Source organism: Spermophilus citellus (assembly GCF_964194105.1).
Source record: "Spermophilus citellus genome assembly, chromosome: 13".
In the NCBI taxonomy this organism is placed as follows: Eukaryota; Metazoa; Chordata; class Mammalia; order Rodentia; family Sciuridae; genus Spermophilus; species Spermophilus citellus.
The window spans coordinates 98255292-98271532 of record NC_138193.1 but is presented as its reverse complement, the minus strand read 5'-3'; the positions used below and the strand labels follow the sequence as shown (position 1 = coordinate 98271532).

Here is a 16241-nt window from a genome sequence, read left to right as displayed (position 1 = left end):
TTTTCCATCAATATGAAATTATCTTAACTATAAGAGGTTTTGGTAGGCAACTTGTTCTTCCATAAAACTTTTCACTATTCTTTTTTTTAGTTGTAGATGGACACAATACCTTTATTTTATTTGTTTGTTTTTATGTGGTGCTGGGGATTGAGCCTCACACATGCTAGGCAAGCGCTCTATCACTGAGCCACAACCCCAGCCTATCACTATTCTTAATCTTTTGTATTTTCACATAAATTTCAGAATCATCTTGTCAAATTTTTTTAAAAATATGATTTAAAATAATTGTACTGAATCCACTGATTAATGTATACTTCTGTCCACTTAAATCTTTCTTTAATGTTTTGTCAATGAAGCTTTATTATTTTCTGCATAAATGTGACATGAGAATTTTTCTGATTCATTCCTAGTAACTTCTTTTTAAAATCACATTGTAAATAGCAATATCATATCTGCACAATTATTGATAAATATAAAATTCATATTTACATTGATTGAACTAACTTGCTATGTGGTGCTGAAGATGGAACCCAGTGCCTCATACATGGAAGGCAAGCACCCTACCACTGAGCTACAACCCCAGCCCAGGACTGTTTGTGTGGTTTTTTTTTTTTCATACATGACAACATTCATAATTATCCATTCACAGTATTCTTTATGGCTGAATAATACTCCATTGTGTACATGTATCACATTCTTTTTTTCAATTCTTGATATCAACGGGCACTTAGGATGATTCCATCTCTTAGCTACTGTGACTAGTGTCTCAATACACATGGTTGTGCAAGTATCTCTGATATACTGACTTTATTGCTTTGGATGTGTACCCAGTAGGATAGCTGAATCATATTTTAAATCTACTTTTCTTTTTTCTTTTGTGTGTGTGTGTATCAGGGATTGACCCAAGGGCACTTAACCACTGAGCCACATCTCCAGTCCATTTTTTGGTATTTTTACTTAAGAGACAGTGTCTCACTAAGTTGCTGAGACTCGCTTTTAACTCAAGATTCTCCTGCCTCAGCCTGCTGAGCTACTGGGATTACATGCATGTGCCACCATGTCTGGCTATTCTGAACAGTATTCCATAGTGTTCTCCACAATGGCTGTACTAATTTACATTATAATCAGGTGTATCAGGGGTATAATAAGAGTACATTTTTCTCCACATTCTTGCCAGAATTTATTTATTTTTGCTTTTAGCCTTCCTAAGTGGAGTGATATATCTCATTATAGTTTTATTTGCACTTCCTGATGGCTAATAATATATTTTTTGGCGATTTTTTTAAAATATTTATTTTTTAGTTGGACACATATCTTTATTTTATTTATTTATTTTTATGTGGTACTGAAGATTGAATCCAGGGCCTCGCACATGCTAGGCGAGTGCTCTACCGCTAAGCCACAATCCCAGCTCCTTGTTGGAGATTTGTATTTCTTCTTTTGAAACATGTCTATTCAGATCATTTGCCCCCTTTTAATTAGATCACTAGTATTTTTTGTTAAGTTTTTTGAATTCTTTATATATTCTTGACATTAACCTTTTGTCAGATGAACAGCTGGCAAATATTTTCTCTTATTCTATTTTTATTTTTCACTTTGTTGTTTGCTTTGATATGCAGAAGTTTTTGATTTCGGGGTATATCCCATTTGTCAATTATCACTTTTGTTTCCTGTACTTTAGAAACTCTATTCTGAAAACCATTACTTGTACCAATGTCTTGGAAGTGTTTTCCCTAAGTTTTCTTCTAGTAGTCTCAGATCTTACATGTAGGTCTTTGATCCATCTTGAGCTGGTTTTTGTAAAAAGTGGAAAAGAGGGATAAAGTTTTAATTTTCCCCATGTGGACATACAGTATTCCCAGAACCATTTGTTGAAGAGGATGTACTTTCTCCAAGGCATACTTTGGCATCTGTGTGGAAAATCCTTTAGCTGTAGATGTTGTGTGGGTTTATTTCTTGATCATTATTCTATTCCATTGGCTTGCAAGTCTGCTTTGTGCCAATATCATGCTGTTTTAACTAATATGACTCTATTATGCCTTGGAATGTAGTATCTTGATGTCTCCAGCTTTGTCCTTCTTGCTCAAGATAGCTTTGACTATTTGAAATTTTTTGTGCTTACATACGAATTTTAGTTTTTCCCACTCTGTGAAGAATGTCATAGGTGTATTTTGATAGGATTCAACTGAATCTGTAGATTGTTTGGGGTATTATGGACATTTTCACAATATTAATTCTTTCAATTCATAAACATGAGTGTTTTTTTTAATGTTATCTTTCATTTCTTTCAACGGTGTTTTGAAATTTTTGTAATTTTCATTGTAGAAGTCTTTCATTTCCTTGGTTATATTTATTCCTGGGTATTTTTGTTTATTTGTAGCTATTGTGAATGGAATTGCTTCCTTGGTTTACTTCTCAGCAAGTTCACTAAAGGTGTATAAAATGCTACTTATTTTTTTATGTTGATTTTGTATCATGCAACTTTACTGAATTCATTTATCAGTCCTAATAGTTTTTGATAGATTTTTTAGTTTGTTCTATATAGAGAATCATATAATCTGCAAACAGTGACATTAACTTCCTCCCTTCCTATTTGTATGCCTTTATTTCTATCTCTTTTAATTCCTCTGGCTAAAACTTTCAGTACTCTGTTAAATAAGGTGAGAGTAGACATCCTTATCTTTTTCCAGATCGTAGAGGAAACATTAAACCTCTCCCCATTCAGTGTGAAGTTGGCTATGGATTTGTCATATGTAATCTTTACTATGTATAGTATGAGCCTTCTCTACCGAATTGGTTCAGAGCTTTAATCATACTTTAGTCATAAAAGCTTTAATCATAAAATTTTATGAAGTGTTCTTTCTGCATCTATTGAGATGATCATGATTTTTGTCCTTAATTCTGTTGACATGATAAACTCTGTTTACAGATTTGCATATATTGAATCATCCTGGAATTCCTGGGATGAATCACACTTAGTCATAGTGAATAATATTTTTGATATGCTATTGGATTTGATTTGCTAGTATTCTGTTGAAATTTTTTGCATATAATCAATAAGGACACTCATCTGCAGTTTTTTGTTGTTGTTGTATCTTTGGTTTTGGTTTCTAACTAATGCTGGCCTTGCAGAATGATTTTGAAAGGGTTCCCTCACTTTCAATTTTTTTGAACAGTTTGAGAAAAATTGGCATTAGTTCTTTACAAGTTTGGTAACATTCATCAGTGAAGCCATCAGTCCTGGGTTTCTCTTTGTTGTAATTTTTTTTTTCTCCCTTGCAGTATATGAGATTGATCTCAGGGAACTCTCCCACTGTGCTACATCCCCAATCCTTTTTTTTTTTTTTTTTTTTTTGAGACAGGGTCTCCCTAAATTGCCAAGGTTGGCCTTGAACATATAATCCTCCTGCTTCAACTTCCTGAAAAGTTGGAATTACAGGTATATGCCACTGTGACTGGCAATGCTTTGTATTTCTGTGGTAGTCTCTCTGTTCTCATCTCTAATTGTATTTAGTTGAGTCTCTTTCTTGGTTAGTCTAGCTAAAGGTTTGTTGGTTTTATCTTTTCAAAAACTATACCTTACCAATAAAATAAACAAACCATTTCTCCCTTTCATTGTTCTTTTATATATTTTTTAACATTTTGCATGTATTTTTGCTTTGATCTTTTTTACCTTTTCTTCTACTAATTAAGGGTTTGGTTTGTTGTTGCTTCTCTAGCACTATGAGATTGTTCATTTGAAATCTATCTATTTTTTCTATGGAGGCATTTACTGCTATAAATATCCTTGTTAGTACTGCTTTCGGTATAGCCAATTGATTTTGGTATGATCTGTGTTCATTTTTAACATATTTGAGAAAAGTTATTTTTTCTTTTTCTTGCAGTGCTGGGGCCTTCCACATGCTAGGCAAACACTATACCACTAAGCTCCACATCCAGACCCTGGGAAGTTTTTTAATTTCCTTTTTTTATCTCAGTAAGGCATTGTTTATTCAAAATTGTATTATTTGGTCTCCATGTATTGTGTAATTTCTTTTGTTGATTTCTAATTTTATTCCATTGTGATCAAAAGAGATAAATAATATGATTTCAATTTTTTTAAAGTTCTTTAAAATTCCATTGTGGCTTAACATATGGTCTATTCTAGGGAATGTTCCACGTGCTGATGAAAAGAATGTGTATTCTGCAGCTGTTAGATGAAAAGTGCTGTACATGTCAGGCCCATTTTGTCTACAACAGAGTTAACTGATGTTTTTTGCTTTTTTTGTCTGGGAGATCTGTCTAGTGATGAAAGTGGGGTGATGAAATTATTCGTTGTTATTGCACTGGAGCCTGTCCCTCCCTCTTGATTTAACATTGTTTGTTTTATAAAACTGGGTGCTCCAGCGCTAGGTGCACATACACTCATAATCATTATATCTCCTTGTTGAATAGATCCCTTGATCATTATATAGTGTCTATTTCTTTTTTGTCTTAAAAGTTTATTTTGTCTGATATAAGTATAACTACTCCTGCCTGCTTCCATTTAATTTCTATTCAAAATGGATTATTTTTTCCATCCTTTCTCTCTCAGTCTCTGTCTCTCTCCACTGATGAATTGAGCTGCTTCTAGGCAAAGTATCTTGGGTCTTCTTTTTTTATATTATTCCACCAGTCCATAAATTTTAATTGGGGCATCTAGTCTGTTTGCATTTTAGGTTATTATTGTTAGGTAAAAGACTCCTGTAATTTTGTTAAATGTTCTTATGTTTTGGATATCCTTTGTTCTTCTCTTGCTATTCATCTTTGTGGTTTAGTAGTTTACTGTGTTGATAAAGATTGATTCTTCATGCTCTACTAGTGTGTTTTATATTTCTGTGTGTTTTCATTATGGCAGTTACCTTTCTTTCACTTCTGGATATTCAGCTCCCTTAAACATTCTTTGGAAAACTGGTCTGATGGTGGTAAATTCACTTTTTTCAGTCTTAGAAGGTCTTTATTTCTCCTTGATTTCTAAAGAATAACTTACTATATAAAGTATTCTTGGTTAGGATTCTTTTTTTTTATTCTTCCCCCCCAGGATGTACAATATATTATCCCATTCCCTCCCTCCTTACTTATAATGTTTCTGTTGAGAAACCCACTACTGGTCTGATAAAGGTCCCCTTAAATGAGACTTGGCACTTTTTTCTCTTGTTTTTAGAATACACTCTTGCAATAGGAGCAATAAGCACAAACAAAAAATGCTTATTATTAGTTATCATATAAATGTAACTGGATCCACTCCTAGATGGACCCACTAGAATGGCTAAAGTTAGAGAGTAATAATAAAAACTGCTGCCAAGCTTTGAGAAGCTACTGAAATTCTTACACATTATGGGAACATAAAATAGTACAACCATTTTTTAAAAAAGTATACTGTTACCTTAAAAATTAAATATATTTACCATAGGACACATTCATTCCTCTTGGGTATTTACCCAACAGAAAGGAAAAGATGAGTTCACACTAAAACATATATAGGAATATTCATGTTGTCATTATCAAAAATAAAAACAATCCAAATCTCCATCAGATGGCAGATACATAAATTGAAGTATACATACATACATACACAAAAGAATATTACTGAGAAATTAAAAGGGACAAAATATTAGTGTACATAGCATGGATAAATTTCAAAACATGCAAATTCAGAATTAGGCAACTTTTTCTAAAAAGGATCAGACAGTAAAATTTTTAAGTTTCTCAAGTTATACAGTCTCTCTGTCACAACTACCCATAACTTTGCTCTTATACCACAGAGCAACCATAGACAATGCATAGGAAGGAATATGACTGTGTTCGAATACAACATCATTTACAAAAACAGGCAGACAGTTGAATGTGACCCATAGAGTATGGTTTGCTGACACCTGTGCTAAGTAAAAGAAGTATTCCTCAAAAAAACAGAATACACTTTAAAATTCTTTGTAAGCTTCAAAGTACTAAGCCAAATGCTAATAAGGCTATTTTAAATACTACATAAATGAATAAAAAGAAGTCAAGATAGTCATATTAGGAAGAAAATACCTGTGAATCTGATCTTGTCTACTAGAGCGAACTGGAGCTAATCCATCTATTTCATCAAAAAATATTATAGAAGGTCTCATCAAGTATGCCTAGTAAAAAAAACACATATATGTTGTTTATTATATTATTCTCATATTTAAATTTAATTATTGTATTTTCTTAAAAGTACTATAAGTAAATGGTACAAAATGCAGCATATTCTACAAAAGAGTATGTGGTATAAAGGAAACCTCTTTACCACCCAACCACAAAGTAAGGTCCCAAGAATAAGCAACTACTGTTTTCAGTTTGCTTAGTCTTCCATACCTATTTAAATGTTCAAATGAAAATGTGTTCTTATAACGTAAAAAAAAAAAAACAGTACACTAAACACATTCCTTTTACCATGTAACATGAATTTTAACTGAATTTTTTTTAATACAACTGGAGATGGAACCCCGGTTGTCATCTATGCTAAGCAGGAGCTCTACCACTGAGCTGTACCCCCCACCTCAGCCCTAACATCTTTTATTAATATAACAATATATCTTAATTAGCTTCCATATATTTTCCTATCATTAAAAAATAATAACTATCAGCAATATTTTTTTAAAAAGCAAACATTTCATCTAGCCCTACTTACCAAGAAAACTATAAAATAGAAATAAAGTAATTTAGATATAAAAAGCTACAAGATTTAGGGCCATAGTCTTGAATGAAAATAAGTTATACTCAAATCACCAGCATAAATTGATGAAAAAGCTCAAAAATTTTTAAATGAGTTCATTGGATAATATGCCTGTACTCCTAAGTCAATTCTTTTCTTTTTTGTTGTTGATTTTTGTGCAATAGTGGGAATTGAGCCCAGGATATACTAGGAAATGCTCTACCACTGAGCATATCACCAGCCCTTTCCTTATTTTATTTCTTAATAGGGTCTCTGTAAGTTGCCCAGGCTAGCCTCAAACTTGTAATTCTCCTGCCTTAGCCTACCTGTACCTGAGATAACAGGCTTGATCCACCACACCTGGCTATGTTTACATTTATATTTTTCAATTTTTACTAAACTTTTGAAGTATTCAGTCTATATACGTTTAACTTCTCACTAGACACTGAACACCTTGAAGACTCTTACCTATCCTCTATATCTACTACCTAGATTATAACAATTTTTGATACTAATAATAATTCTTACACATCTGAACTTCTTTACAAATAACAAAGGACTTTCATACACATCAACTCAGAAATAGGTACTGAATAAATGCTTGAAAGCATTTTGTACTTCATATTTATCTGCTTAGACAAAATCATTATAAACTGAACTGCCAAATATGATCAGCTTCCTTCATTAACTTAACCATAAGTAAATTTATATGAAGACCAGTTTCTATAAGGTATAGAAAAATAATTACTTTTTTATTTTTTTGGAGACAGAGTCTCAACCTGGTCTCACCAGGTTGGTCTTGAACTCCTGGACTCAAGTAATCCTCCCAGTATCCCAAAGTAGTTGGGCTCCAGTTAGGAATGTTAGGAAATAACATTTTTAAAGTTATTGTTTTGTATAAAAAAGTAGAGATAGCCTATACAACATTCATTCACCTCACTCTGCCTTTTAAAATAATCCATTTATTACTGAATTCATTAGGCAACAAATTTTAAATTGGGTGTGGTTTGGATAAATGTTTCCCAAAGGTCCATGTCTTGAAGGCATGGTCCCTAAGGTGGTGCTTAATTTAGGAAGCGGTGGAAGCTTTAGGAGGTAGAATCTAGTGCCAGATACTCAAAATCTGAGGCATGTCCTTGAAGAGGATTGACTATAGGACCTTGGCCTCTTCCTCTCTAACTTTTTGCTTCCTAGATGATAAGGTAAGCAGCTTTGCTCTAACAAATACTCCTGCCATGATGTGCTTGCTATCTTCCCAGAGGCCTCAAACCAAAGGAGCCAATCAATCATGGACTGAAACCTCCAAAAGTCAAAATAAACCTATTCTCTTTATAAGTACATTTTCTCAGGTATTTTGTTATATAGTAACAAAACTAACTAACAACTCATGAAAATAAATAACATACTACTTTGGGAAACTTTTTTCACAAATACCCAACATTTTATGCTGAACTATTTCCTCAATTGGATTATAATCTAATGATTATACTAAATCCTGGGTTCTCAAAAGCACCTAATACAGTATTTTATGCCTGTTGGCCACTTCAATAAATGTTTTACGAATCATCACAAATATTCAAAAGTGTTAGTAAAACAGATTTGAAATACAATGAGCCTTCCCATATCCATGGATTCAACTACAGATCAAAATGTATAAGAAGGGGCTAGGGTATAGCTCAGTGGTAGAGTGCTTGCCTAGCACAGGTGAGGCACTGGATTCGATCCTCTGTACCACATAAAAAATAAATAAAGTTATCACATATATATATATATATATGATAAATATATATATATGAGATAACTTTATGTGTGTATTATGTATATAACTTATGTGTGTGTGTTTTAAAATGTTGAAGAAAAAAACTGCACCTGTACTTAACATATACATTCTTTTACTGTCATTATTCCCTAAACAATACAACATAACTACTATTTATACATCATTTACATTGTATTAGGTACTATAAATAACCTAATGATGATTTCAAATATGTAGGAGTATAGCTAGGCACTATGGCCCATGTCTATAATCCTGTGATTTGCAAGACTGAGGCAGGAGGAATGCAAGTTTGAAGCCATCCTCAGCAACTTATTAGACCCTCTCAAATTAAAACGTAAAAAGGACTGGAGATGTAGCTTGGGGGTAAAGGGTTCAATCCCCATAATAAGTACCCCCCACCAAAATAAGGCCTATAGAAGGATGCATGAAGGCTATATGCAAATTCTACATTAATTTATATGTGGAAGTTGAATATCTGCAAATTTTTATATCCTTGGAGGGTCCTAGACTCAATCCCCCATAGATAATGAGGAAATAATGTACTTCTAAGGCATACAATTTCAGATTATTGACCCTAAATTACAGATAATGCTCAAAAAATATGCCTCCTCAGAAACTGTAATTGCAAGCAAATTGTACTAATGATCTAAAAAAAATATTTTCCATTTAGGTGATTTCTCTTACCTGATCAAAAAGAAGCCTAAGTTGCCTTTCAGACTCACCAACCCACTTGCTCAAACAATCTGCTCCTTTTCGCATAAAAAAAGCCACTTTTTTGTCTCCTTGACTGCATTCATTAGCTAATGCTCTGGCAACCAAGGTTTTACCTGTGCCAGGAGGGCCATAAAACAGACAGCCCCTAGAGAAATAAAGAATTTTTAAAAAAGAAAAAAAGTAAATTAATCTTATCACTACTGACAACCAATTTAAAAGGACATTTCTTCCCCCATGTAATTTTATATTAATATATATTATAATTATTAAGCATTGACAAAATTTTTTCCAGTATACAAACAAGTTTCACTTTGTTGAGTCTTTACTAAAGTACCAATCTTTGGTACGTAAGAAAAGGTTGAAACACAGGATAACTTGGCAAGATAATGCAAAATTTTAAATGTGTTTCCCTATGACCCAGGAACTTCACATCTTAGAATACATTATACAGAAATATAGTCCCTGTATTGGGAAAGTTGTACCAAAGACCTTAGACTCTGATACTGGGGAAGTTGGAGCAGGAGGATCTCTTGAGCCCAGGAGTTTGATGCCAGTCTGGGCAACACGAGGAGACCATGTCTCTTTAAAGAAAAAAAGTAGGAGAATGAAGATACCTTTAATAAGTGTTCAACAAAGCATGGTTTTCTAATTGTAAAAATTTGAAAAAAAAATGCTAGTAAGTAGGAGAATGAAGATAGCTTTAATAAGTGTTCAACAAAGCATGGTTTTCTAATAGTAAAAATTTGAAAAAAAATGCTATTTAATAAATAAGGGAAAGTTAAATTTGCTATTCCATCTATAAAATTAAAAAAATTAGTAAGGTGTCAAAAAGAATAGCAGAGAGGTGGGGGGGGAAGGGAGGGTCAAAAAAGATGGTGGAATGAGGTGGATATCATTAACCTAAGTACATGTAGGAAGACACAAATGGTGTGAATATATTTTGTATACAACCAGAGATATGAAAAATTGTCCTCTAGGGGCTAGGGTTGTGGCTCAGTGGTAGAGTACTCGCCTGGCATGCATGAGGCACTGGGTTTGATTCTCAGCACCACATAAAAATAAAATAAAGATATTGTGACCACCTAAAACTAAAAAATAAATATAAAAAAAATAAAAATTGTGCGCTATATGTATAATATGAATTGTAATGCATTCTGATGTCATATATAACAAATTAAAATAAAAAATACAAATAAAAAGTGTTAAGATAAAAAAATTTTAAAAACTGAAAAAAAAACAGAATAGCACATTATTGATATGGGAAGTCGTCTAGAATATGTTGTAGAGTGAAAATCAAAAAGTTACACATGAGTATCAATGAATAATATCATTTATATTTTTAATGTTTATGCTGTGTAATATAGGTAAAATATAAACAACATATGCATAAAAGAAATCTATAAAAAATATACCAAAGTATTCATCTCTAAGGAATAGGGATACCATTATCTTAGTAGTGGGAAATTTGATAGCATATTTTCTGCTCACAACACTGTTTTATTTAAGTTTCTCCCAAGGATACACTACTTTAATAGCTTTTAAAAAAAGTAATATAATTTTTTAAATTTAAGTCACATAAAAGACAAATAATTGCTATTTTGATTTTTAAAAGTCACTATAAAATTAAAGGCCAATTTTTAATCCATTTAAATAGAAGGTTGACTATTAATACAATTTTCCATATCCTTAAAAACATAGAAAATAAGTTAGAATGAAATCTAAATTAAAAAGTACTTCATCTATGAAAACATTTATCAGTTTAAATCTAGCAATCTATATATATATATATATATATATATATATATATATATCTCTTCAGAATTATTTTATTCTACCCAAGCTCATTTAACATAATTTCTCATTGCCTTATCTAATAGTTCAGCTATTAGAATTACTTTAGCTAACCATCTCATGATCAGACACAATCTGATCATAAAAAATAAATTATCAAGCTTACCCATCATCAAGTCAAAGAAACACTTTAATGAAATTATACTTCCAAGACTAACAACACATAGCATCAAATTCGATGCTCGTAGGAAGCCAAATTCAGAAAAATCCATTTGGGCACCCCAGTTGTATATTCAGGGACCACATAAAAAATCTTATCTTGTGCCTGACTCCTAAATCCTAAAATGGAAATTTCAAGAGCACACTTACTTCCATAGCTTTTGAGCCCCAAAATAATAAAATTTCATTCCTAAAGGTCACTGCTAGAATATGTCAAGTAAATACACAAGAAATATTTACATTAATAATCATTTACTAATTGCTTAAAATTTGATAAATTAACAGTAATAAATATCTAACATACCTGGGAGGCTGAATTTTAAATTTTTCAAAAATTTCTGGATATAAAAGTGGGAATACTACCATCTCCTTTAGTGCATGAATATGCTGACTCAATCCACCTATGCTATCAAATCGTACCTTAGGGAAAGAAAAAGGAAAATTTTAACAAAATAATCTCAGAGAATTTTTGAAATTTATAAAATAGTTTTATGATTCAGAAATGCATGCCTTCAGCAGATTTTGAACATCAGTACATACAAATAAGTGCACAAAAATAAAATCAATAATGAAATTCAAGTTTACATTTCACATCAGGCAAATTCCACTCTTTAATCTACTAACTCGGGAGCAAGATTAGTGCCCATCCTAAACACTGAGTATCGACAACAGATGTTATATTTATATTCTAATAGAAACCCCTTTCAAAATATCATATATCTCATGCTTCTCGGCAGGTATGGCTTACTGGCTTACAGGACAAACTGGCTTACAGGTAGGAAGAGAAAAATCTTGGTTATTACAATGGTTCTCTAAAACTGTCTGACAAATCATATTCTCTAATATTTAATTTCTCCAGTTAGAAAGTTTTCTACGTATGAGATATGAGACCATAATTAAACAGAGTAACACCAATCAATCATAAGAAACAACAAAGATTGTTCCTCTCACCCATGATAGTCTAAGTAGCTAAAATACTTTATAAAGAAAAACGTGTAGAGAAAAAAATGCTTAAAGGAAATTTTATCAAAATGTAAATAGTGATTGCCTCTGACTATTGGATTATGGTAGATCTCTTTCCCTGCTTCTTTATTCTGTAATGGTACTTAAAACTGTTTCACAATGAATATATTACTATGAGAGGAAAAACCTTAAGTAAAAATAGAAAAATTAGAGATTAAATAACAGAAACATTCTAAAAGCTAAATTTTCCTATGTATAAGGAAGTATGTTATTCTAATTAGTAGAGACATCTTAAGTTAATAGATTCAAGAGAGTAAGGTGCTAGTAAACCAAATAAGTGAACATCATAAGGTAAGGTACTCTGAGAAAAGGTATTATTTTCTAGGGATTTTGGAAATATTTATATACTGAAATTCCTCAATAGTTAAATGAATATCTTAAACTCTAAATTCAGATTGGAATAATTTTCATTTTCAAATATATATATGCAATCCTATTTGATAATTCTCATATGGGAATCAGTTAAAACATGTTGTTTAGAAATGCATAAGAAAACAAGAAAAAAAATAAGTTCTTATTTATACAGTAATCTTACTCCAAAGTAAGATAACTACTAACAGTGGAAAATAACCTTCAAGTTGCATATTAGCCCATAGATTTTTTTCATAATGCCAAACCCAAACAACACACTGCCTGCAAGTTACTTCTTGTGGTATACCACAGATATCTCTAAAACTAATTAAACCATCTTCCCATCTCTCTCACGCCTTCTCTTACATACTCTACTTCAACTAATGAAGCCATCCATCATCCACCCAATCTACCCATTCACTTAAGCTAAAAACCTGGGTAATAACCTCAACTTGTTTTTATCATTCTCCAATACCTCTTAATTCACCAAATCCTGTCATAATTCTAATTCAACCCTTAATTTTCTCAACTCCATCTACTTTTCACTATTAAACCTACTTTCTACCATTACTCCAGATTACTAGACTGCAAATGACATCCAAACCAGTATCTGTAATGCCAACCTTGCTTGTTGCTTAACAACACCATAGCCAGAATGAGCCACCTAAAATCAGTTTATAAGTTTATGCAGCCCCTCACTATCCTTTCAGCTTCATTCTTACTACATTCTAGTAACTGAAATGGAAAAAAAAAAACAAACCCACCTAAATAAGCATCACATGAGACTAGGGTTCTTAGGTTTAACAACACATGAAAACATTAATAGTGGCCATATATTAAAAAGTTTCTATTTATATCATATGTTGCTTTAGAAATAAGGAAAAACTTTTTTTACATTTACAGAACTTACTGATTTATCAATGTTCATTGGGTCAACATCAGCCAAGCTTGCACCCACTTTCACTCGTTCTCGGAGAATACCACTAGCTAAGTCTTCTGCTCTGAAGTTCATAGGCAAACACCTGAATTTATAAAAATCAAAGTTAACAGCATTAAAGGTTTCACATTTTTAATGCCAAAATAAGTTGAGTTGATATTTTTTAAGCACTTTCATCTTTCCCTCTTTTTGCATAACCTAAAAATAACAAGTGATTGTGTTTCCAGGGGGGTACTCAACCACTGAGCCACATCCCTAGCCCTATTTTGTATTTTGTTTAGAGACAGGGTCTCACTGAGTTGCTTAGTACCTCACTTTTGCAGAGGCTGGCTTTGAACTCTCTATCCTCCCACCTCAATCTCCCAAGTCACTGGGATTATAGGTGTGCTCCACTGCGCTTGTCATAATTGCATATTTTAAACTACTTTTCCTGTTTTCAACTGTCCAGAAATAGAGTTATTCATAGGTAAATAAGATACTACTCTATTTGTCCAAAGTGCTCAAACTATCTCAATATGGAAAAAACTCTTAATATAATTAACATTTCATATTAATCAGCTATAAAGGTAAATTTATATGTCCTATACAATTTAAAACCAAAATAAGGTCAATATTATAATACTTAAGATTCATTCTCCAATTTTGAGGATATACCCATCAGTTTATATGATTTAAGAAATTACTTTCCCTTTTATTCAAAAAAATCAATTCCTGATCATAACTTTAGAACTAAATTTTATCTTTAATAAAACTACCTTAAAAGAAATATTTAGGGCTGGGGTTGTGGCTCAGAGGTGGAGCGCTCGCTATCATGAAGTGAGGCACTGGGTTTGAGCCTCAGCACCACATAAAAATAAAATAAAGATATTGTGTCCACCTATAACTAAAAAATAAATATTTAAAAATAAATATTTAGCCACATAAAATCCTATACTACTACATTATTTTGATTGTGTTATCCCAAGTAAATGTAATCTAATTTCTCTTTTAACTTTGAGCAATGCTATGATTTGAGTGTGGTTTATCCCCCAGGGTCCGTGTTGGGAGTTTGTTCCTTAGTGTGGTAATATGGGTAGTGGGATCTTTGAGATAGGGTAACAAAAGGTTGTCCTTTGGTCACCAGAGACATACCTTCAGAAGACATACCCTTACATAGTTCATGTGAGATCTTAATTGGTACCCAGTCTCAGATTCTGACTTCCTGTCTCATATGCTTCCACCATGACAACATGTGCTAGGATGTAATGCAACCATCATCAGGGCATGCACCATGATGTTTGCACTTTTAACTCTTTTAACTTCCAACACTGTGAATACATAAATCCTTACTCTTTACAAATAACCCAGTCTCAGAAATTTCATTATACTAATATACTGATATAAAAAAAAGGACTACTACATGTAAAATCAAAATATGACATAAAGGAAGACACAGTGGCGCATCCCTGTAATCCCAGCAGCTCGGGAGGCTGACAGAAGAATCTTGAGTTCAAAGCCAGCCTCCCCATTTTAGTGAGATCCTAAGTAATTCAGTGAGATCCTGTTTCTAAATAAAATATAAAATAGGGCTGGGGATGTGGCTCAGTGGTTGAGTGCCCCTGAGTTTAATTCCTGGTACTCGCACCCCCCAAAAATGACATAAAGAGCCTTAAAAAAACACAGTTTCTATGATGAAAGTAGACATTTCTGAATCCTAATTAACCTTAAAAATATATCCCCAAAATTATCAGAATAACTTAGATTAAGCAGCCACAGCAGCACATGCCTATAATCCCAGCGGCTCAGGAGGCTGAGGCAGGAGGATCATGATTTCAAAGCTAAACATCAGCAACTTAGAGAGCCCTAAGCAACTTTGTGAGACCCTGTCTCAAAATAAAACCTAAAAAGGTCCGAAGATGTGGCTCAGTTGTTAAACGCCCCTGAGTTCAATCCCCGGTACCAAAACAAAAAAAAAAAAAAAAAAAAAAAAAGAATTCAGATTAAACAGAATTTGAATTATTTAATTTAAACTTAAGCCAGACACAGTGGCATGCACCTGCTGTCCTAGTTAATCAAAAGGCAAGACAGAAGAATGTCTTAAACACAGGAGTTTTTTAGCATACAATCTACACCAATCCAAACCTGATTCTAAAATCTGCTAACTAAAAACTTGATATTTCTACAATATACATATAAGGCCAAATTACAGAAATGGTCTGCTAAATGTCCATTTTCTAAATATAATTTTTCTTTATTATTATAATATATATAAACTCAAAAATTAACACAATTTTTTAAATGATTTGATGCTTTAATTATTTCCTAGGCAAAAATTCACTGAAGTTTTAGTGAGCCATGTAATAATCAGTCAATTACTGGAGTTAGGAAAAGATCACTAGAGACAACCAATAACAATGAAAAAAGGAAGGAAGAAAGGAAGGGGGAAAAAAAAAAACGTTTTCAAGAAAATCCAAAGCCTCCTCAGATAGTTCTATCAAAATGCATCTTTCTCTGAGCACTATTCTCATTAGAGTGTGAAAAAAAGCCAAATTAAATGGATATGAATGAGAAGGAAAGTGCAGAGGGATAGACAGATGCTTTCACAAAGGCTGGCCTCTTCTTAGCTCTCCTTCTTCTCCCCTCCCAAATTACTTGATCACAAGTACTTACAGACTAATTAATTTAGGGAACATTTCCCAAGGTTAGATTTCCATTTTAAGAAGTATAAAGTCTAAAATTATTGTTGAATA

At 32.6% G+C, this 16241-nt stretch overlaps 1 protein-coding gene across 2 annotated transcripts in view; it reads right to left on the bottom strand.

Moving 5' to 3' along the window:
- Nucleotides 1–16241, bottom strand: part of ATAD2B (ATPase family AAA domain containing 2B) — a 141465-nt gene that overhangs the window by 77200 nt on the left and 48024 nt on the right. For both annotated transcript variants that reach the window (XM_081264119.1, XM_081264118.1), the window contains exons 10-13: nt 13486–13597; nt 11506–11621; nt 9162–9336; nt 6052–6140 (exon numbers count right to left, since the gene is read on the bottom strand). In XM_081264119.1, coding sequence (XP_081120245.1) covers nt 6052–6140; nt 9162–9336; nt 11506–11621; nt 13486–13597 — 492 coding nt within the window. The remainder of the gene's footprint in view (nt 1–6051; nt 6141–9161; nt 9337–11505; nt 11622–13485; nt 13598–16241) is intronic.